General features: G+C 40.2%; 1 protein-coding gene across 21 annotated transcripts in view; it reads right to left on the bottom strand.

Moving 5' to 3' along the window:
- CELF1 (CUGBP Elav-like family member 1) overlaps positions 1–23205 on the bottom strand; it is a 93277-nt gene that overhangs the window by 44917 nt on the left and 25155 nt on the right. For 6 of the 21 annotated variants that reach the window (XM_025452136.3, XM_035701148.2, XM_049097046.1 and 3 more), the window contains exon 1: positions 927–1078. The exons of 3 other annotated variants lie outside the window; for them this stretch is intronic. In XM_025452136.3, coding sequence (XP_025307921.1) covers positions 927–997 — 71 coding nt within the window. In that variant the 5' untranslated portion in view covers positions 998–1078. Of the gene's footprint in view, positions 1–926; positions 1079–2409; positions 2482–6523; positions 6564–11829; positions 11944–16676; positions 16794–22248; positions 22269–23205 lie in introns of those variants that run through there. 12 more of the 21 variants (XM_035701153.2, XM_035701154.2, XM_049097047.1 and 9 more) reach the window with 7 other exon arrangements.

The following is a 23205-nucleotide window of genomic DNA, read 5'->3' as shown; positions in this document are numbered from 1 at the left end:
TTCCAATGGAGGCCTAATCTCAAGGACTTTTCCTACCACCTGTTATCTAGGGACTCTTCTACCATTTAATATTCTTGGCTTTGAATAACCTAAGGCTCATCTGCTTGAGGTTTCAAGATACTCTGAAGCCTGGTTAAAGTAACTGAAGTCAGGAGTTAGAAATGTGTTCTTCTCCACCAAATACAGAATTCAGGTTCCCCAGAGCTATAGCTTAGGGCCAAGTTAGCGACCTAGCTATAATGGCAGTATCACTTCCTGAACAGTACTGCACACTGATTAGATTTCTCATTCTCATGTTGAAAATTTGGGCAAACTGCCAATCAAAATTGATCCAGTTTTGCTTTTTTTTTGGGGGGGGGGGGAGGAGGGCTTCATCTAACATCACTGAAATCATGTATTCTGCGGCATTTTCAATTAGACTAGGAAAAATCAGGGCCTGGGGTTATAGTTTAGATGCCAATACAGCATCCTGGATACATTACTAAATACATTCTAGCAACCAGTCTCCTCTGTGATAGGAGTCTAAGAATTTGGTATAAATAAATAACTTCCCAAAAGATTGTTTGAAATGGCAAATCCAATGCAAAGCAGTAAAGCTAAGGTTAAAAAAATAAAAATAAAAAACCTTGGAATCTATCATATGGGAAAACACTACAAGTTGAAGGAATGCAGCACACTTGAGTTGATGTTGTTGCTCATGTATCAAATGCACCCTTCTGTAGAGAACTTAGTTACAGCCCCAAGGAAATCAACAGTAATGAGACAGAATCAGACTACAATAAAAAATATTAATAGTGTGGACTCTTGCTTCCTCACCCAATTTTTTTCTTCCCTCTTTCAGGGAGAGCAACCAGTTTCATCAAATAACAAGGAAAACAGCCCAGTTCCTCTGCTTATGATAAAAATTAGACAACAAAAATACTTACACAGGACTGGAATTCAAAGAGCAATGATCCACCATCATTTCTGGAAGGAAATCCAACTTAAACGCAGCCATCACCTCACTCTCCCCTTCAGAAGCCAATGATATTAACTTGCTGCACTTGTCTGATCCACAAATACACACAGCTTTAGCTTCCTGGGCCCCACAAAAAACACAAAGTGGAAACAGGAGCTCAGGGAAACCAGCAATAAGTGCCACAGAAACAGGCAGGACTGGGGAGGGGAAAGGGAGTATTGGATTAAAAGGGGGATGTGAGCATGTGAAGGGAGGCTCAGCCCAGCACACAATGAAAGTGCTGATGCGCCAGGGCTGGGTTTGTGTGATTTTCCCTGGCGAAGCAGTACTAAGTGCACTGTCAGATAAATAGAGTGTCAGATCCATGAAGATAGCAGTGGCTAACAGAGCAGAAGAAACACAAACTTGTTTCACATCCTCCAAACTCCTTTCTGCAAATCAGGTTCTGAGGGGCCCCAAAGCCTTAAACTACCTGAGGGGAAAAAAAAAACACAACAAAAACAACAAAACAACCCCCCCCCCAAAAAAAACCAAAACCAAAAAATAAAAAAATAAAAACAGAGAACGGGGGGGGGGGGGGGGGGGGGGAGGGGAGCTCACCTCATATGGTCTGAAAATATTTCTGGAAAGGAAAATTGTGTTGTTGTCCTTGGTTTAAACTTCAGTTTCCATGTGCCAAAGACAGCAATGAGCATGGTGCTGGGTCCAAACTGACCTCAGCATAGTCACACAGGAGTGGTTCACACCAGCAGAAGCAGGCCAGAGGAAAGCTGACTAAAGAAGGGGTCACCAAAAACCTAATTGCTCACAGACTTCTTTCTACCTGCACTGGACCAACCTCAACTTCTTGGTGGTGTGCTGAGAGCAAAGTGTGCTCCCTAACGTTCCTCATCAGAGTGAAGGACTTTTTAAAAATTCCTGCTTCGATGACCTTCATTAGGTGGGACAGGCAAAACTTTACTCTGAATCTTATTTACCAGAAAATTTAAAAAGCAAAAATAAAAATGGAATAGTAATATTCTGCCTTCTGATGAAGTACTAGGAAATAATGTCTTTTCTGTTGTTTGACCTTTCTAGAAAAACAAACAAAAACAACCAGGGTGATGATAATGACAAAGAAGCGGGGCCCACTAGGAGCAAACACTCAAACATGTAAGGGAAGAAGAGAGGAATGTAAAGTAAGTCTCTTAATTCTCTGTCTTCCTTTAAACTGATGCTAAAACCAAGATTAATGAATGCCACATAAAAATTCTATTATGGGTGAGCAGTAGAAATGGATATACTTAGCAGTCAAGGCAGATGTGGTGCTCCCATTCTCAATTTAGCTTCCCATCCTCCAAACAACAAATGGTGGCATTTCAATATTTAGGCAGTGACTCTAAAACTCTATCTCTGAAGGCTCCCAAACTGCGCAGGCCTTCTTTCCATTTTTATCATTAGGATTGCCTTACCTCAAAGATTTCACTTCACTCAAGCTCAGTTCTCAACACAGGGAATTTTGAAAAAAGGAAGTTATGTTCAGCCTGTAAAGAGGTAAACAAATGAACTCCTAAACGTATAGCGTTACTTAAAAACAAAAATAATGAAAGGCAACATGTCATTGCATAGGCCTAAGTGTTGCAGCCTGGCTAACAATGCCTGACCCCTGGCCTGCATCTGACCATGGAAGGTAGAAACTGTCTTCTGTCTAATATACAGGCATAACCATCCAAAAGTTAGAATTACAACAGCGGTTATCCGCTCTTCTATTCAGCCAGAGACCCTGGCTCCTTGGATCTACTACTTTAGAGACAGAAGTGGGAGGAGCTCTCTTCCACCTACTAAAGGCAGGGGGGTGGGGAGTGAAGCCAGGCTGCGGTGAGAAGAGACTGCAACTGGCACACAGCACACAGTTCACCAAGTGCTGACTCCCAGATAGGCAGAAGACAGTAACCCTAGCTGGGACTGGTTAAGTTACTGGTTAGGTTTGTCCTAGTTTCTTCATGTACTCTGGAGCTGGTCACATGCCTCTTCCTATAGAAAGCTATCAGGACCAAGGAGTAACTTTGTGAGGTTGGTTAACAACCAAGTTAGTTTTTTGTTTGTTTTGTTTTCTTTAGTTCAAGGGTTCCTTTAAAAAGGAATCAACAAATTTTATGTAATCTCACTGGTTATTGTTCTACTTTTACTATTCACTAGAAATATATCTAATTCATCTTCATTTTCATCAGAATCACATGCATAACAAGAGAGTATGTACTGCAGAAGACTACTGAGCAGCCAGGCACTGTTCAGCATATGAAAGGATATGTACTCCTTATAGTAATTTTTACCAAGCCAAAGGTCGAAAAGCACTCATTTTAGAGTAATGTTTTAAAATCCACTTTATAATTAGAAAACAAGACTGCTTTAAAAACTTAAAGGATGGAAATGTTATTACATGAAGGAGAGTGCTTCTCTTTAGGCAGGTCACAAGAGTCATCTCAGTATAATTAAATTCAACATGCTTGTGGGAAAAGAAAGCACAGAAATTAATCACAAGTCACAATTTTAGAAAAAAGATTAAAAAGTTAAGTGATGATAAAAACAATTATTCAAACACAAAAAAGCAGATGTTAAGGGAAAATTATAAAGTAGAATTAGCAGTTACAGAAAACTGCCCATAAGTTGTTTTTTAAATTTCTGAATCAGAAACACATTCCAGGCTTTTCCCACAAAGGATGCATTAGAAGAAGTAAAGAGATGGCAGGAAAGGTTATAACCAAGGGTCCACTGCAAGAGGTTTTAACTTTTCCTCCATCCCTTTTTACCGTCTGTCCTCTCACTCTGAATTTACATTCATGGTTTCCTCGTCTTTCCCTGATGGTCTTAGCGTTCTTTGCCTTGAATATTTTCTACTCCTTTTCTAAGGGCAACAATTTAAAAGCCCAATGATGTGAGGATAGGGATAATCAGCCTACTGTAACATTAAGAACCAAAATCATTAAAGCTGATCAGTAGATAAGGGAAACCCTCTAAAGCACAGCACACCCTGCATTTAGAACATCAGAATGGAATGAACGGTTTAAAAACTGGATTAGAAGAGAAAAATGCTAGAAATCACAGCAGCTGTTTTGTCAAAGGAGTGAATGAGCAAAGAAAAGCATAGTTGAACAAAAAGGCCCAGGTGGCACATGCAAACATCAGGCTAGAGGTCTATCTTGACTGATACAACCAGGGAGTTCAAGTGACGGGATTTTATACTTCACCTCAATAATCTAAATATGTCTTTAAGGGCAAAAATGTGAAGTCTGGTTATATGAGCATAGAAGAAATTAGAGCTTACTGTCAAATTATAAAAGAGAATGCATGTCATTAAAAATCACCATCACTCTATATAAAGAAAAGTGTAATAATCTAGGACAAAGTTATGACACCTCAAGATAGTTAAATGGAATGGATATCTACTCCCCACCAAGCTTCTGGCATTAGATGACAGAAGGGATGTAGAAAAGAAGTGAGCAATTGATACTACTTGAAAGTAACTAACCAGACTAACAAAATTTTAGCTTAAAACTTTTATAGGCTTGGGTGGCTCAGTGGTGGAGCATCTGCCTTTGGCTCAGGTCATGATCCCAGGGTCCTCGGATCAAGTCTCACATCAGGCTCCCTGAGAGGAGCCTGCTTCTCCTTCTGCCTATGTCTCTGCCTCTCTCTGTGTCTCTCATGAATAAATAAAATCTTTAAAAAACAAAACAAAACAAAACAACACCTTTCTGGTCTTGAATTTCACTTCAAATATTGAGTGCTTCTGGGGTGCCTGGGTGGCTCAGTAAGTTAAGTATCCAAGTCTTGGTTTCTGCTCAGGTCATGATCTCCAGGTCGGAGGATCAGCCACAAAGGGCTCTGCACTCTGCTTGGGATTCTTTCCCTTTCCCTCCACCCACCCCCCCCACCCCCATGAGTGTTCTTTTTCTAAAATTAATAAATCTTAAACAAACACAAAAATTGAGTACTTCTAATATAATCAGTGGGGTCTCCTAAGAGCTCCCAATCCAGTACTTTGCATATGCAAAAATATACTGATCAATTTAGGTATACATCTATTTGGCACCTCACTTTGTGGAAGCTTTTTTGCAAAAATGTGACAGTTAAGTATAATTTAAAACAAGCCAAAAATCTCTGAGTTTCCAATAAGAGTCTAGACAATGAAAAAATTTCTGAATTGGGGGGAGGGGGAGTTTTAAAGTCAAGAAAGAATTGAAATATTGTAAAGAATTTTCTATTTCAGGCACCTGGGTGGCTCAGTGGTGGACTGTCTGCCTTGGTCTCAGGTTGTGTTTCCGGAGTTGGGAGTCCCGGGATCGAGTCCCACATCTGGCTCGCCGCAGGGAGCCTGCTTCTCCCTCTGCCTATGTCTCTACCTTTCTCTGTGTGTCTCTCATGAATAAATAAAATCTCAAAAAAAAAAAAAGAATTTTCTATTTCATGGGGCACCTGGGTGACATAGTTGGTTGAGCATCTAACTTTTGGTTTTGGCTCAGCTTGTGATTTCAAAGTTGTAGGACAGAGCCCTGCATGGAGATCTGCACAGTCTGCTTGAGATTTTCTCTCTCCACCCCTCCTGCTCATGGTCTCTCTCTAAAATAAATCAATCTTTAAAAAAAATTTTTTTTAATTTTTCTATTCCAAATCTACAATCAACGTGAGACAAAAAGGACCAAATTTAGTCACTGTTGTATGCAAATTGGTTTGACTATAAAATTATCATTTATGGTACACTGAGAGGATATGACAAGGTTGAAGAGAACCTACCTACCACTTTTTTGAAGTCTGAAAAGTTTTCTACTTCCTCCTCCCATCCTTAATCACTATTACCTCCTCCGTCAATCAGTGTCAAACATGAAGACTAGCAGAAAGACCCTCTTATGTGCTTAGTGCTGTCAGCAAAAAAATAAAAATAAACTCAGAGCCTCCCTTGGACCTTCTGAAACTAACCCTGACCTAATAAACTGTCAAATGGTGACCACTCTTCAAATCAGGTCATCTTTTCAGATTCCATTGGTTTTGGAACTTAAGTGTAAGTCTTAGATGGTAACAATATACTAAGTAAGTTTAAACTTTATTTAAGCTCCAGTGCTGATTAAAAAATCAGTATGGTGAACAAATTCTGGGTCCAGGAGAGGAATGTTTATATGGAATCCACTAAGTTCTGTCCTCATCCTCGTTCTAGTTTACTCAGGGTCTGTCAGATACAAAGTAGAACAGGGAAAGGAAGTTAGCTGGGTAGCTGCTGCCTGTACAATACTTGCTACACAAGCGTGCGCGCGCTCTATCTCTCTCTCTCTCATTCTCTCTCTCTCTCACCAGGCAACAGCTAGTTCAAGTGGGAGATAAACCTGCCTTGGGAAATGGCTAAGGAGAAAGAGCTGACAAAGAGTAAGAAAGTATTTCTAGCTTCCTAGGAATAGGAAATTACATCCCACAATATAGGAAAAAAGCCATCACCTTTCTGAATGCAATGTTTTCAAATCTGCACAACAGGCCTCATGCAAGAAGGTTAAAGAGATGACCATAGAGCACACTCATCCAGCAGTTAGCCCATACCTGTGGCTTTACACTTCCCTCTCTGGACTATGTCTTCACTCTAAAAAACCAAGGAAAGAAAAATAAGTGGGCCATGCCTGTACTTCCCGTAATTCCAGATATGTACATCCTTTCCTAAGAAAATCCCACTTCTGTTATCATGGCCTAGAATTAAAACAAACCCCCCATCCAAACCTCCTCCTTCTCCCATTTTTAAAGTACACAATACCTTAAAATATAAATTGCATTTAGTAGCTCAAAATTAACTTTAAAAGATCATCAATTTAAAAGATGGCGAAATAAAAATACTAAAATACAGGCTTGTACTCAAATGTCGCAACAAATAGCAAAACAATGATTACAACTTATGAGATTGAATTCCAGTAGATTTAGGTCACCAAAAAAGTCACTTTTAGCATCTGCTTTTGGATGAGAAACTACTACAGAGCTAATAAAGGCCTTATTATTCTTTTAGCAATCAAGGATTATGTTATAAATGTGGAGAGACCATGCTATTTTCCCAAAGCAACCTTCCTGAATAGGTAGGAGCCAGGCCTAAAACTCTTCAAAGGCAACCAAGTTCCTGCCTGTGTAAATGCATCTCAGTGGCCCTAGGGCAGTGGTGAACCACTGAAACCAAAAAAAAATCAAAGATGGGGAAGTTAATTGGAGCTAAAAGCAAACAGAGGAACCACAAAACCAATTTGTTTTATTTTTAAACATTATCGAACAATCTTGCGAGTAAAAAATTGATTCTATAAAGCTGCCCAAATTCCTACAAACTTTCTTCTACATCCTCTGCCTGTTGGACCTCTGTTTGGCCCTGGCTAAAGACAGAGAATTGCCAAAAGTCATCAAGGATGAAGCCTACTTTGGAAAGTAAGAATTCTGAAAGACAAAGCCAGAACCAGAACTATGAGACACTGCACCCTACCTACCCCTCCTGAAGAAAAAGATGTTTCTTACCTAACAAAAAATAGGTGCTTAAGCACTTGACTTTCCATGTGGATCTAATTGGTTTCCAATTTGGCTAATGAAGCAGTGATGCTTCCAATCATTTTAAGACAAAAATCTAGATTAACAAAAAACCTTCCAAAAGCATTTACTTGGAGTTTCCTACATCATCAAAAGTTATTAAAAAGAAAAGAGCTTACATTTACTAAGTTCACAATACCTCACTTAATCCTGTATCACTATCACCCATTTAAAGTGGGGACTACTCTAAGTATTTAGTTGCTAAAATAATCAATATAAGGGATTCTAACCCCAGAATCCATGGTGTGTCTGTCTCTCTTGAGAAATGTGACCATCATCTAGGAGGTACAAACTTCTACTGAGGCAGTGTGTCCAGAGGGTTCTGGAATAGTGGTTACACATTGGAGGGCTGAGAGAAAGTTAAATTTCTACTTACTGGGGGACGTGGGTGACTCGGTCAATGAAGCATCTGCTTCTGGCTCAGGTCACAACCCCAGGCTCCTGGGATTGAGCCCCACATCTGGCTCCCTGCTCGTTAGGGAGCCTGATTCTCCCTCTCCCTGCTACTCCCCCCTACTAGTGTATGCTGTCAAATAAGTAAAAAATCTTTTTATTTTATTTTTTAAAGATTTTATTTATTTATGAGACACACACACACAGAGAGAGAGAGAGAGAGAGAGAGAGAGAGAGGCAGAGACACAGGCAGAGGGAGAAGCAGGCTCCATGCAGGGAGCCCGATGTGGGACTTGTTCCCGGGTCTCCAGGGTCAGGCCCCCAGCCTGAAGGCAGCGCTAAACCGCTGAGCCACCCGGGCTGCCCAGTAAAAAATCGTTTTAAAAGAAGTTCTATTTGTTCATTTTATTCTGGAAAACATAAAGGGCAAAGAAAAGACCTAAGAGTCTAGGAGTCATGTTTCCCAAAATGTCATATGAAACATGTATGGAACAGTTGAGAAACACTGCTGTTGTGTGAAACTGTGAGACCAGACTCAGACTGCATGCTAGCTGGGAAATCTCCAGGAGCAGAAAGCAGAAGAGAGACCTGGGATTATGAAGAAAGGCCAATGTATAAAAAGAGTGAAGGACACATATCTTGGTCCCAGAGAACACAGCAGCCCTACCCTAAGGGGGCTAAGAAACACCCTTATTGCCTAGCCAAGAGAAAGAGAAAAATCAATTCTTTAAAAAAAACCAAAAACCTCACTCTACTACTAAGTAACCGAACATTTATTTTTTTCTTTTAAGATTTAATGTATTTATTTGAGAGAGTGAGCAAGCAAGAGAGAGCACAAGGCAGGGTGAGGGACAGAGGGAGAAGCAGACTCCCCGCTGAACAGGAAGGCAGATGTGGGGCTTGAGCCCTGGACTCATGACCTGAGCTGAAGGCAGGCACTAAACTGGCTGAGCCACCCAGGCACCCCCACACAAGACTTTTTTTTTTTTTTTTATATATACTTTTTTATTTTTATTTATTTATGGTAGTCACAGAGAGAGAAAGAGAAAGAGGCAGAGACACAGGCAGAGGGAGAAGCAGGCTCCATGCACCGGGAGCCCGACGTGGGATTCGATCCTGGCTCTCTAGGATCGCGCCCTGGGCCAAAGGCAGGCGCCAAACCGCTGCGCCACCCAGGGATCCCCACACAAGACTTTTTAAAGGAAAATTCACACACACACACACAGGATCAGCACTATCTTCCCCTGCACAGACCCTTGCCACTTGAAGGAGGACAGTGGGAAGCTTTATACACAAGAAGGTATTTTCTTTAAAAGCTTTAGGTTTGTTTTTTCACATCTTTCATTTCTGTAGGGAACCAAACAAAATGCCATGTGCTCTCTAAGGAAGCTGAACCGCATTTGTCCTGTACTTCACGGGCTCCACAGAAGTCTGTTTCTGTTAACATTATCTCCACCTTTCTCAGTCACCATAAGGGGAGGTATAAAGGCGGTTCCAAAGACAGCTGAAAAAGAGTTCAGGGGGGAAAGGTGCACCAAAAGTGGGGCTGGGGTTGGGGGCACCACCCAAGGCAACAGAGGAGGAAAGGATGAAGGGCAAGCTAGCTCTGAGGAAAACAGGCAATATTAGTCTACTTGTGAAACATTAACGTGTTCAAACAGGACCTCCTACAGAGTTTAAAAATTGTACTTAGCAAGTCAATGGTACAAGAGACTCTGAAAGGCAGACCACCTATTCTCCAATTTCCTCAAGGAAGGATAAATAATTTGGAAAGAATTTATACTTGGTTTTGGAATTTATATGATCATGACATGTTTCAAAGACACAACAGCTGAGGCACCTGGTCGGCTCAGTCAGTAGAGCAAGTGACTCTTAAGTTCAAGCCCCACAGTGGGTGTAGAGATTACTTTAAAAAAAAAAAAAAAAAGATGTAAGGGTGAATGAATAGCATTACCTCTCTGGACTGATACAAAAGCACTGAGATCTCCTACATGCTTTCCTTAATATAGGCAAAGTAATTAACCTTTTTTATTTCTCAGTTTTCTGTTGGCATAAAGAGCCTGTATGTTGAGTAAATGACAAAACACTATCCTTCCCCAGAAAGACGACCACTGACTCACTCACCAGCAACTCTTACATAGTATGCACTGAATCAAATTCTAGATACAGGGGCTGGTGGCAGACACAGTAATGTCCAATGACCTACATAAGGCCTGAACTCATGACCTTGGCCTCATTAGTCTGACTCACCAACTCTTACTAACTATTGTTAGTAAATGCCCTCAATACCTTGAAAAACTTCTTTCATATAAGGCAAGGAGTTAATGAAGAATTGAACCCTATACAGATTACAGACTTCCAAATCTTTTTAAAGACAGAAGTGAAAAAAATAAAAAATAAAAAAATAAAGACAAAAGTGTTTCTCCCTTAAACAGAGAAGTGAAGCTATTCAGGTTGAAGATAGAGGTGGACAAGCCAGGCCCCATCTTTTGCCTTTCCTGCACTCAGGGTAACCCCATATCTCCTGGGAGATATGAAAATAGGCCTGCATAATTCAAAAATAATAGACAATTCACCAATTTTATATCCAGCTTTGAGATGAAGTTTTTTTTTAACAAATTTTTCTATCTTTTTTTAAAAGATTTTATTGATTTATTTATTCATGAGAGACACAGAGAGAGAGAGGCAGAGACAAAGCAGAGAGAGCAGCAGTCTCCATGCAGGGAGCCCAATGTGGAACTCGATCCCAGGACTCCAGGATCATCCCCTGGGCGAAAGGCAGGCGCTAAACCGCTGAGCCACCCAGGTATCCCTCTATCTTTAGAATCTAACAGGTTTCCAGAAATCAAGGAATTTACGATGCCAACAATGATAATACATAAATGTGTGCATCCTTGAGTTGATAGAATATAGTATTTAAAATCTGTAAGCCCTGTATGCCTGGCTTGGCTCAGTTGGTAGAGCATACAACTCTTGATCTCGGGGTCGTGAGTTAAAAGTCCCATGAGTGGTGTAGAGCTTACTTTAAATAAACAAATCTGTAACCCTTATCACCTGGAAGTAGGGAGAAATATCCAGACATTCACAAAGCATCGGTAATTTTAAGAGCTAACATTTTTTGAGCATTTACCCTATACCATGTGGTGTTGTTTTGGGTGCTTTATATTTAAACCTCATATATAGCCTATCTCCATTTACAGATGAGAAAAGACACAAAGAAATGAAGTTAACTCTCAAGATCACACAAATCCAGGCAATGAAGAAGTTGGAATATATAGTCAGTTCGACCCTTGGGTGAAAGGCTGACGCAGGTTAAAATTGTCCACATTGGGATCCCCGGGTGGCGCAGCGGTTTGGCGCCCGCCTTTGGCCCAGGACGCGATCCTGGAGACCCGGGATCGAATCCCATGTCGGGCTCCCGGTGCATGGAGCCTGCTTCTCCCTCTGCCTGTGTCTCTGCCTCTCTCTCTCTCTGTGACTATCATAAATAAATAAAAATTTAAAAAAAATTAAAATTGTCCACATTAAGATCATGCACACAAACCACAGAAAATGTTTAAATATGGAGAGACTAAACCATAATGTTGAGTCTGACCACTTTTTTAAGGCAAATCTTTTAAGTAGGTAAATATCCAAGGTTTCAATCATCACAAAAGAAATATGACTAAGGGTACTGAAAACCACCTGCTGTTAATCAGTATGTGTGACTCTGGGCAAGTTCATCAACATCTCAAAGTGTCAGTTTCTTCACTTGTACAATTAGAGAACTACGTACTTCCAAAGGAACCAAATGGATGCCCAGAATACAACCAAGCTGCTGCTGTACAAACTTCTAACTGGAAGAGGAAAGAAACAATGGAAATTAGGAAAATTGTGCTCTTTTAAAAAAAATGTGTTACCTTTTAGACTGCTTTGCAATACTCTTGCTTCTTTCTTTTTCCTGTTATATGGCTGATTCAATAAAAAGTTTGGGCTTAGTGCATTGGTAAACCACGTCCTCTCACCCGCATATCCTAGAAAGCCAAGTAACCAGATAAAAAGATCAAATGGGAAGCTTTCTTGGGCTGCCGAGCTCATCATGATGCAAAATTTCACCAGGGCCTAGTGTTAAAATCCAGTAGAGCACTACTCCAATCCATCTACCTTCCTTAGGAACCTATAGCAGGGGAACTGCCACTAGATTCTAATCCAGGATCCTGGGAATACATCACAACTAACTGCAGGTAGAATCTAACATTAAATGAAATAAAAATGTGTGAGAGCACTCAGCAGCAAATAGGTGGACCTAAGACTGAATGACCATAGAGAAACTAACCTTTATTTCCCTCATCCGTAACCCTGAGGTGGCTAGGTGGATTAAAGAGACATACTGAAGCACAATGTAAAATTCCCTGTTAGTTCCTCATTCCCAGAGCATCTCCTTCCACTGTAATTTTGCTTGATGTTGAACAGTCCAGGTCCTACACCTACATCAGGCTTAGTTCTGACTTGTCTAGGTTAGTAGGGATAAAAGTTAACACTTTCTTTGTGGAGTCCACAAAAATCTTTTTCCCCCCTTGTGACACTTGTTTTATGGCTACCATTTCCATGATTCAGGCTTAAGTGTGTAGCTTCTAACTCTTTATTGACTATCAATGGTGTTTTTCCTGACCCTGGTAGAGAAATTTATAAACAGATCTCAATCTCATCTCTTTCTCCAATGGCCAGTATGTGCTCTTTAGTGGTAACAATTTTTTTCCAGCTTAAAAAATTGTGGTCAAATGCACATACATAAAAGTTACTGTCTTGGGCAGCCCGGGTGGTTCAGCGGTTTAGCGCCGCCTTCAGCCCAGGGCTTGATCTTGGAGACCCGGGATGGAGTCCCACGTCGGGCTCCCGGCATGAAGCCTGCTTCTCTCTCTGCCTGTGTCTCTGTCTGTGTCTTTGCCTCTCTCTCTCTCTCTCTCTGTCTCTAATGAATAAATAAAATCTTTTTAAAAATAAATAAAAGTTACTGTCTTAATTCATTTTTAGGTGTACAGTTCAGTATTAGTATATTGTGTATCACAGCAACAATTTAAAAAAACTTTCCTTTTCCATCAAGATTGTTAAACTGGAGGGCGTCTGGCTGGCTCAGCTGGTAAAGCATGTGACTCTTGATCTCACGGTTGGAAGTTAGTTAGAGCCCCATGTTGGGTGTAGAGATTACTTAAAAAAAAAAAAAAAAAAAAGGTTCTTAATCCGGAACTCTCACATCTTTTAAAAGTCCATACTTGAGCTTTGAGGAAGGGGGAATAGGTCTATGAATCCTATGATATTTTCTTCCTAAATTGCAGGAAGATATACATGAGGTTTCCTGAAGAGAGAATCCATAGCATTATCACAATCTCTAAGGGGCTCATAGCTACTGTTAGAATGTTCCCTTCTGACTCTCTTTGCTGCAAGGCAACAAAACAGTATGTTAGATAGACTCGATGCGATGTTATTTGAATGCCCTTGAGTGAGTCACTTTTTTCTGGGCCTCAATTCCCTGATCTATAAGACTATGTAAGACCGTGCTAGACTAATCCAGACTATCACTAAATCATCTAAAAATTTAATTCTATTTTCTCCAAACTGATTTTAAAGTTATCCAAGTTCTAGTTCAGTCCCTACCACATGTGAGATACAGCCAGGAGAAACTAAGTATAAACCTAATTTCTAAATTTTTGTTAATGAAATAATTTCAAATGCTACCAAACTGAGAACAAGTAACAAGTCCTTCCTTTTCTATTTATATATCCTCAAAGTACCTGGAATAAGATGACACATATCAGACCTTTAACTGTTGAAATGAGTTCCCTAGTTTATCTGCTCTAATTTATAAATTTTACACTAATGTTTTCTTAAACAGATATCTACAGATAAGTATTTGTACTTTTTAGTAAAAAGACTTTTTTTCCCTTTAAATTGTGGTATTTGGGTAAAAACATTATGAGTAGTCCTTCTTTTTTACAGAAGTAATATTCTCCCTTTCTACTTCCTCAATTAAAAATTTTTATTTATTAATTTTCACATAAAACATTCCCTACCAGGCTTTTCTCTATCCATACATACTCAAAATACAATTATTATCAAATTACAGATTGTACTGTATATACTACTGCATAACATACTTTTCTCTCTCAACAATTATAAACATTTTCTTGTGAATAACCCATATTTAAGAATCAAGAGTCACAACTGGCCTGAAGACTGACTTTGCCAAAAGCATCCTTTCACAACCAATAAATATAAAACCTTTTTCATAAAGTCAACATAATTATTAAATCCCTTGAAACTTTTTTTTTTTTAAGATTTTACTTATTTATTCATGAGAGACACAAAGAGAGAGACGCAGAGACACAGGCAGAGGGAGAAGCAGGCTCCATGCAGGGAGCCCAATGTGGGACTTGATCCCTGAACTCCAGGACCACACCCTGGGCCAAAGGCAGGCGCTAAATCGCTGAGCCACCCAGGTGTCCCTGAAACTGCTCTTAAAAAAACAAAACAGTAGTACTCTAAAGTTGAATGGGGATGGGTGAGTTGGGCTTTGTTCTTCCTTTCCCTGATTTACCATCTCTGGGTGGCAGGGGGGCACAGCTAATGAAGTGTCCTAGTGTTGATTTCGGCTCAGGTCATGGTCTCAGGGTCATGGGATCAAGCCCCATGTCATCAGGCTTCACACTGGGTGCAGAGTCCGCTTGGGACTGTCTCTCTCTCTGTTCCTCCTCTCCCTCTAAAATAGAGGGGTGCCTGTGTGGCTCAGTCATTTAAGTGTCTTGACCCTTGGTTTCAGCTCAGGTTGTGATCTCCATTTCTTGGGATGGAGCCCCAGAGCACCCCAAGTTGGGCTGTACTCTCAGTAGGGAGAGTCTCTCCCTCTGCCCCTCCCCCCATCATGTCTCACTCACTCCCCCTCTCTTTAATTTTTTTAATTAAAAATTAAATTAAATTTAAAAATCTTAAGAAAAAAATCCTGATCTGCCATCTCTTCTCCTGTTTAGTTATCTTTCCATATTACTATATACATACCTAAATAAGAGGCATCCCATTTTTGAGGTGGTTCGGTGAGACATATATGAATGCAAAATACATTTTTAAAAATCTCTCTTCCTGAGGCACCTGGGTGGCTCAGTAAGTTAGGTGTCTGACTCTTGGGTGTCGGCCCAGGTCTTGATCTGAGTCGTGAGTTCAAGCCCTCCATTGGGCTCTGCACTGGGCTTGGAGCCCACTTAAAAAAAAAAAAATTATGGGGCACCTGCATGGCTCAGTCAGTTAAATGTCAACCTTCAGCGGGTGGGGTGGGGAGGTCATGATCCTGGGGCCCTGGGCTTGAGCCCCACATCAGGCTCCCTGCTCACCGGGGAGCCTACTTCTCCCTCTACCCCACCTCACTTGTGCACTTACTCTCTCAATAAACAAAATCTTTAAAAAAAAATTTTTTTAAGTCCTTCATCCTGCATCATTCCAAAATGCCTATACTGTCAAATTAATTCTCAATCCCCATTAAGTATTCCCCTCCTCTTCCCCATACAGCTCTCTACTGGGGGGTGGAGTGGGGTGTCGGAATCTCATTCTGTCTTTAGCTCCTCCTGTTTCCTTGGCAGCACTGTCAGTACTGGGCAACAAATTGCTGGATGTAGCAGTAGCAATTTACATATGGTAGCCAAGCTAGCGTGCAGCTTTCTTTGGGCAGAACTGCTAACTCTTCTATGCATCTTTCTAGTTTGAACCCAATGTTCCAGGCATATCAATGTTAAATATTTGCCTAGTGACTTCCACCTTCAAACAACAGGGAACCATGCACAAAGAAGTCAGAAGGAGCAAAAACTCCCCATTGTGTGGAGAAGTAGGGGCTCTACAGACACAGACAGGGCCTAGCTATAAGGACTGAGACCCTGAACAAAAGTACCTAATCCAAACACAAGGGTTCAGTCATTCTACTTTCCCATAACATTCATGTATCACTCGCTCAAATTTGGCATGTTCTAAGACCACCAGTTCCGCCTTAGTTTCCCTGCCCTGCCATAAGGCCAAATCTGTCTCATCTAGTGAGTCACTTACTGCTCCTCTCTCCAAATGCATTTTCATTTCAGCCCACTTGTGCAGCTCATCAGGGCTGCACCATATGTTAGTACCATGTAGGCAGAATGTGACTAATTTTTTTCTAAAACACTGTCAGAGTTACTTTTAAAATTACCTTATAATCTTGATGTCTCTAACGACTCATTTTTATAATGCATAACCTTCTGGAAATGACTTTATAATTATTTTTCTGAGCACTTAAAGGAGATGATTCTTCAGGATTTTCACTCCCATTTTTCAGACAAGGGAACTAAAGTGAAGAGAACAGATTAAGAGACCCATGTTCCACCACTAACTAGTGAGGGTTGTACTTTCTGAAATCACAGCACTCTATTTGGTAAAATAAGTCACTTTGTAAAATGCTTTTGGAGGGGGGTTCAAAATATTAATTTGCTTTTATTTTCTGATGTGATTATTAAACTTCAGATACCACAACTACTTGCAACTAATTCTGATGACTAAATGGCCTCATGATATCCACTAAGTCGTTTTAAGAGAGGACTGAATGAGCCAGAGACCACAAATGTTTTTCTAATTGGTAAAGACCATAAACGGGTGAAACTAACATTTTGAGAGTAAGAGAGATACTGAACTTGCCTACTTTGGGCAATCTGCCTCTTTTCCAAAAATAATGGTTCCTGGATTTGAGAATTAAACTTACCTCAAGAAGGTTTCTTAAATTTTCCATTTCAGATCATATACATTCATTCAAGTAACTGGAGTGGTAGTTTGTCATTGCATTAAGATCTCTATGTCCACTAAAAACATTCTTCAGTGGATAATATCACTCGCAAAAGCTAAAAAAGGATCCCAAGTATCTTATCAATATTGAAAATTGCACATACCCTTTGAATTCAGCTATTCCAATTCTAGAAATACAGCCTTCAAATACACTTGTATCTGATGTACACAAAGTATGCAAACACGCATTAATGAGAACACGGTTTATAATAGAGAAAACTGGAAACATGCATGCCCATCCGTTGGGTGCTGGTTAAATAAATTATAGTATAGCCCTGTCATAGAATGCTGCAGCTATTTTGGGCACCTGGGTGTCTCAGTGGTTGAGCATCTGCATTCGGCTCAAGGAGTGATCCCAGCGTTCTGGGATCAAGTCCTGAATTGGGCTCCATGCAGGGAGCTTGCTTCTCCCTCTGCCTATGTCTCTGTCTCATGAATAAATAAAATATTTAAAAAAAAAAAAAAAAAAAGGAATGCTGCAGCTGTTAAAGAGACTAAGGCAATTTCAATACACTAGACTAAGGACTGATCAAGAAGATAAATTTAGGGATCCCTGGGTGGCGCAGCGGTTTGGCGCCTGCCTTTGGCCCAGGGCGCGATCCTGGAGACCCGGGATTGAATCCCATGTCGGGCTTCCGGTGCATGGAGCCTGCTTCTCCCTCTGCCTGTGTCTCTGCCTCTCTCTCTCTTTCTCTCTGTGTGACTATCATAAATAAATTAAAAAATTAAAAAAAAAAAGAAGATAAATTTATATAATACAAAAAGAATTACATAGGGCTTATATATAACAAAGTAGGTCTGGAAGGATAAAGAAGAAAACTGCCAACAAGGTTGCAGAGGTGGAATATTGGCTGAATTGTTTAAATATAAATGTTACCTAGTCTACAAAAAAAAAAAAAGTCTACCTACAAAACTAGGTAACAAAATATTACCTAGTCTTTCTTAAAAAAAAAGAAAAAAAAAAAAAAAAACTAGGAAAACTCCTCAAACTATGAGGGGACAAAGTAAAGAAAAAACCCAACCTCGCTCTATTCCAAAACGAGTACTTTGTTTTGCATTTTTTCCTGATTTGCCTGAAACTTTTGTGTGGAAACAGCCATCGTGCAAGTGAAGCAGCAAACACACAACATGTGAGTTGGGTAAGGACATTACAACATCTGAAATTATCCCAGCAACTCAACTGATGTTCACACAGCTTGGACTGTAAACCTTATGGCTGGCCTATTTACAAAGTTTGGAGCTATTTTCAATCACTCAGCTGTATATCTTATATGTACATTTTCTTCAATCAACCTTTCCTGCCAGGCAGAGTGCAACATTAGCTGGCTTCCAGTAAGGAAGGCAAGGGACAGGGTGAGATAATATGTCAAAACAAGTTCTATAAATACAGCTTTTGGCCTAGTATCTCAAAAAGGAATCAAAACAGCTTCAAACTTAAAGAGAAAAATCCTACAGTCCTGCAATATCCTACTTGAAGGCTCCAGAGAACAGAAGAGGCCAAGGATCTAGATCTTGTTTCTCACACAGTATCTTGTCTCTCTCTCCCTAATCTCTGAGGGAGGTTAAGATCAAATTGCAGGTATTATTCCAAGTCAGCCTCTCCGCTTCTCTTACCCCCACAACACCCAACACACCAGTATCATTTCACTGAGCTTACTCCACCTCTTAGGCAGACATCCCCAATACACACAACATACAACAGCCCCTCCACAGCACCTAGCATCTAACTCCTAACATCTCCCAAACCCTTGACCAAGCAGCCAAGACCCCTGCCTGTCCCATCTGCCCCAACCTCACCCCAAACACATGGGCACTCAAGCAGGAGGCTTCCATATGGTCTTGTTGCAGGAAGTTTATCTTGTTTTGTTGAGTAGCAGGAAACTTTAACCTTTCTGCTCTAAATATTGTAACCCTACAAAACAACTTTTCTGTGGAGATGCTTCTTGAGATAGTTCAGTTATATGCCAGAAATTACAAAACTTACATTTTGCTTCAGCCAATCAGGGAGTATGTTTGGCAAAGCTTGATTCATCCCCAAAGGGTATACAGCCCTGGGGCAAATTCTAAATACCTCCTTAACACTGTCACTTTTTTAAAAAGTGACTTCAATTACCATCCTTTCATCACTCTTGACCTGTGCTCCAAAAGTGTTCCTCACATTTAAATACCCATTTACATGATCTCCTTCATCTCCTCAAACCTTTACCAAAAAAGAATCCCATTCTTCCACAAAATTAACCTTGTCAGTACTTTGATTTCATTTTTACAAACAAACTCTGTATAAAATGGGAGCTCTATCAATCAAAAAAGCGTATGAAAAGATCCACTATATACCCAGAACTAGAGAGGTCACAAAAAAGGCCCAACCCCTGTCCTTAATGAGTTTTTAGTCTGGTTCAGAAGACGTGACTTACAAACAAAAAGCATAGGACAGCATATATCCAAGGGAAAGCATATATGCCAAGGGAAAATCCACTGCTATCCATGTTAGAGAGACTAAAACATCTCAGGAGAGCTGATTCCCATTTCTCTAACTCAAATTTTTGTGCTATTCAAATCACATGGTCTAGGAAAGACCTGGTCTAGGAAAGGTCTGCTCAAATTACTCTGCCTACCAATAATTCTCCCAACATCATTCCTTTTGAACAGATCTCCCCATTACCCTGTTACACTCACCCAGATCATTTAATGGATGAGGTAAAACTTGCCAAATCCACCCCCCTTCTCACATCCCCCCTGTCAAGACATCTCCTGATGGGGATGCCTGGGTGGCTCAGCAGTCTGTCTTCAGCTCAGGGCGTGATCCTGGAGTCCTAGGATTGAGTCCCACATCAGACTTCCTGCATGGAGCCTGGTTCTCTGTGTATGTGTGTCTCATAAATAAATAAAATCTTAAAACAACAACAACAACAAAAAAAAACCTAAAGTTAATTCCACTTCCAATATCTTCAATAAACAGGTAGGCACTAGCAGAGATAAACTAGTAATTCTAGGGATATTCCATGAACTTGCTATTTATTTGCCTTGCAGGTTCCTATCATCAATAAATGAATTAGTTGACAGTGAAGTGCAAAACTAAAGCCAATCATTTTCATGAGGAAATTCTAAAATTAAAATGGGTTAGACTAATTCACAATTCAATAATCCTAATATTCCATATATGTTAACAAAATTAATAGACAAAGGGCAGCCCAGGTGGCTCAGCAGTTTAGCGCCGCTTTCCACCCAGGGCATCGAGTCCCACGTCGGGCTCCCTGCGTGAAGCCTGCTTCTCCTCTGCCTCTCTCTCTTTCTTTGTGTCTCTCATGAATAAATAAATAAAATCTTAAAAAAAAATTAATAGACAAAATTTACTATAAGCCTTATACCCTACACTCACACACTGGAGTTACACCACCATTTTCTAATCCCAATTTTGCTGCTTACTAGCCAGGTAACTAGGGAAAAAACTGTTTAACTTCATTATAACTGTTTCCTTACCTGGAAATAGCTATAGTAACAGTATCTACCTTACAGGGTGTCTGTTAGAATTAAAGGATTTACATACATAAAGAATTCAGAACAGTGCCTGGCGCACACAAAGTGCTCAATAAATGTTTGCTATTATTAACAGGCACTAAGGTTGGTGCCTATTGTGAAAAAGGATGAATCCCGAAAGTTTTATTCTTTGATAAGATGATTTTATCTTTTCAAAATGGAGTAACTAAGATTCTACAGAAATATTTATTAAAAGGTGGGTGTAAAAAAAAAAGATGGGGTGTTGAGCACCTGGGTGGCTCAGTCAGTTAAGCGTCTGACACTTGCTCACAACTCAGGTCTTGATCTTAAGGTTGTGAGTTCATGGCCCACACTGGGCTCCACACTAGGAGTGGAGCCTAGTTTAAAAAAAAAAAAAAAAAAAAAAGAGTTGAGGGGAATGGATACAAAAGCAATGATTTGCTGACCCATCTTCGACCTCCAACTAGGCTTGTTAGCAACCAGTCTAAGTGTAACCTTCATTAGGAAATACTGAACCACTTGTTCTAAGAACATTTACTTACTCAATTTGTAAACATTTATTACCTCTATCATACCAAAAAGAAAAATTGTTGAAGCTTTCAAAATGAAAAAAAATATAAATAAAAGGAGACCAGGAAAATTATAGATATGCGCGCGCGCACACACACACACACACACACACATTTTTAAATACCAAAAACAAAGGGAAAGCTGGAATTGAGATATGCTAACCAGTGTCCTTTACTGAGGCTGAGCTGAAAAATCAAAGAGCTGTCACTGATTTTAATCTCTAATGAGAGCCCCTATAGAAGGTGTATAGTGATTCAGAGTATAAATGGGAAAACATCAGTAGGATGGTAAAATGAGATGGGCACTAAGAGTTGCCAAGAAGGGGAGGGTGAAGCCAATTTAAAGCCATACTCAACAGAATTTTAGAAGGTTATTAAGTATGCAAGACCCGCCAGAGAGCACCAGGTCTCAAATGCTAAACAAACACATACACCCAAAGCCAACAATGGACAAATCACTAAACAGATTCCTAAGTGATTTAACGCCAGAAAACATCAGCAAATGGTCACAGGAACTCCTACCACACAGCCACAGGAAAAAGCTGCCTCAGTTAACTTTGTTTCTCCAGCATTTAAAGTCCTTTTCTCTCTTCAACAGCCACAGTAACAAATATGTGCAGAGAATTGTCTCATCCTTACTCAGCTGACAAGTTCTATTCCCAACTCTGCATGCTTATGACTCACGGGGGGTGAGGGGGGAGGGGAGTAAAAGCAAAGTGTAAAACAAAGAAACAAACTTGAATTTAGACTTAAGTTGACTGAAAGTTCACTTCTGCCTAGTTAGAAGATCTTATAACAAACCAAGAAAATGATCTTTTAAAAATAGAGTAATAAACCAAATACTCTTTGAAAATCTGTCTACATGTCACATTCCCTACTATTCCTTAAATAGACATGACACCAAAAAACATTACAAGCCCTCTGTAAGGCCAAACTTTACAAAGCACTCTGAATCCATGCAACACAGCATAGGACGCTTGTTGCAAAGCCCAAAACAACAGGGCACTTCCCACAGTTCCTTTCCCAGCAAAGGGCCAAGTTAAGAGACTTAGCCCTTACTACACCCTCTTCCAAAAACACATGTACAAAATCATTTAAGGAGGTGGAAGTATCTCAGTCTTTTCTACTTAAATTTTATATCAGGAAATTTGTGTGCCAAACAAGGAGTTCATTTCCACCCCTAAGAATTGATCTTTGTGACTCGTAAAAAAATAAAAGGAAAAAAATACTATTTTTTAAAAAAAGATAAGTTTCTAAGAGAACAACCCAAAGACCATTTCTAACTCTAAATTTACCACTTTGGCTTTCCTCCCTACAACATATTTTGTTAAATAATACAAATCTTGCCTCCTTGCCCCATCCCCAAGATTCTGAAACAGTCTCTACAATTTATAACTGACAAAACAGAGAAGACAAACAAATCACCTTTTACTTGAAAACCTCAGTCCTCCTCAGAAACGTATACAAACAGACAGATGGACGCACGTAAGAACACAAACTGCGAGCCCTGCTCAGGCCTGAGCCAATATCGGGTGCACAGGGCAGCCACACTGCCTAGCTAGTGGGCTGCTCCTGCTGCTGCTGTACAAATATAGAAAGCTGAAAAGTGGAACAGCAGCTTCAGCAGAACAGATTCTGCTCCGTGCTCAGAGAGGGAGGAGCAGGGACCTGAACAGCTTTACCCATACATGGTTGCTGAAAGGGGGCCATTAGTAAAAGCCCAATTATCTCACACACATGCATTCTGTTCACATGCTCCAGACAAAAACCAGAAACCCAGAGGCTGGTACTTGTAGAAGGGTTTGAGAGAATCTATTTCAGTTAAGGAACTTCTCAATAATTTCAGTCACTTACACCAAGAATCCCCCAGCCATGGCAATAGAAAAGGCAATGTGAAAACTTTACTAGGTCAGATTCTTACTAGATTGGCAGTAGAGGTGAGGCTTAATGTGATGTGTCATTTAAATTTTTTTTTTTTAAGATTTTATTTATTCATGAAAGACAGAGAGAGATAAAGACATAGAGGGAGAAGCAGGCTCCCTGCAAGAAGCCTGATGCGGGACTCGATCCCGGATCCCGGGATCACACCCTGAGCCGAAGGTAGACGCTCAACCGCTGAGCCACCCAGGCATCCCTTAATGTGTCATTTAAATTATGAAGTTGAACACAGAAACAAAAGGTTATTCCCCATTTGTGTGAACAACCCTAACCTTCACTCACCCTTTGCTGTTTACAGAATCAAGATCTCATTCCAACTCTAAGACTATGGGGGTGGGGACTGATGTTACAAGTTAAAATAAATTCTGATGTAATTTTTTAAAGATTTATTTTAGGGGGAAGGGGCAGAGGGACAGAATCTCAGACTCCATCATCGAGCATGGA

This window comes from Canis lupus, chromosome 18 (assembly GCF_003254725.2).
Source record: "Canis lupus dingo isolate Sandy chromosome 18, ASM325472v2, whole genome shotgun sequence".
In the NCBI taxonomy this organism is placed as follows: domain Eukaryota; kingdom Metazoa; phylum Chordata; class Mammalia; order Carnivora; family Canidae; genus Canis; species Canis lupus.
This window is presented reverse-complemented; position numbering and strand designations above follow the sequence as displayed.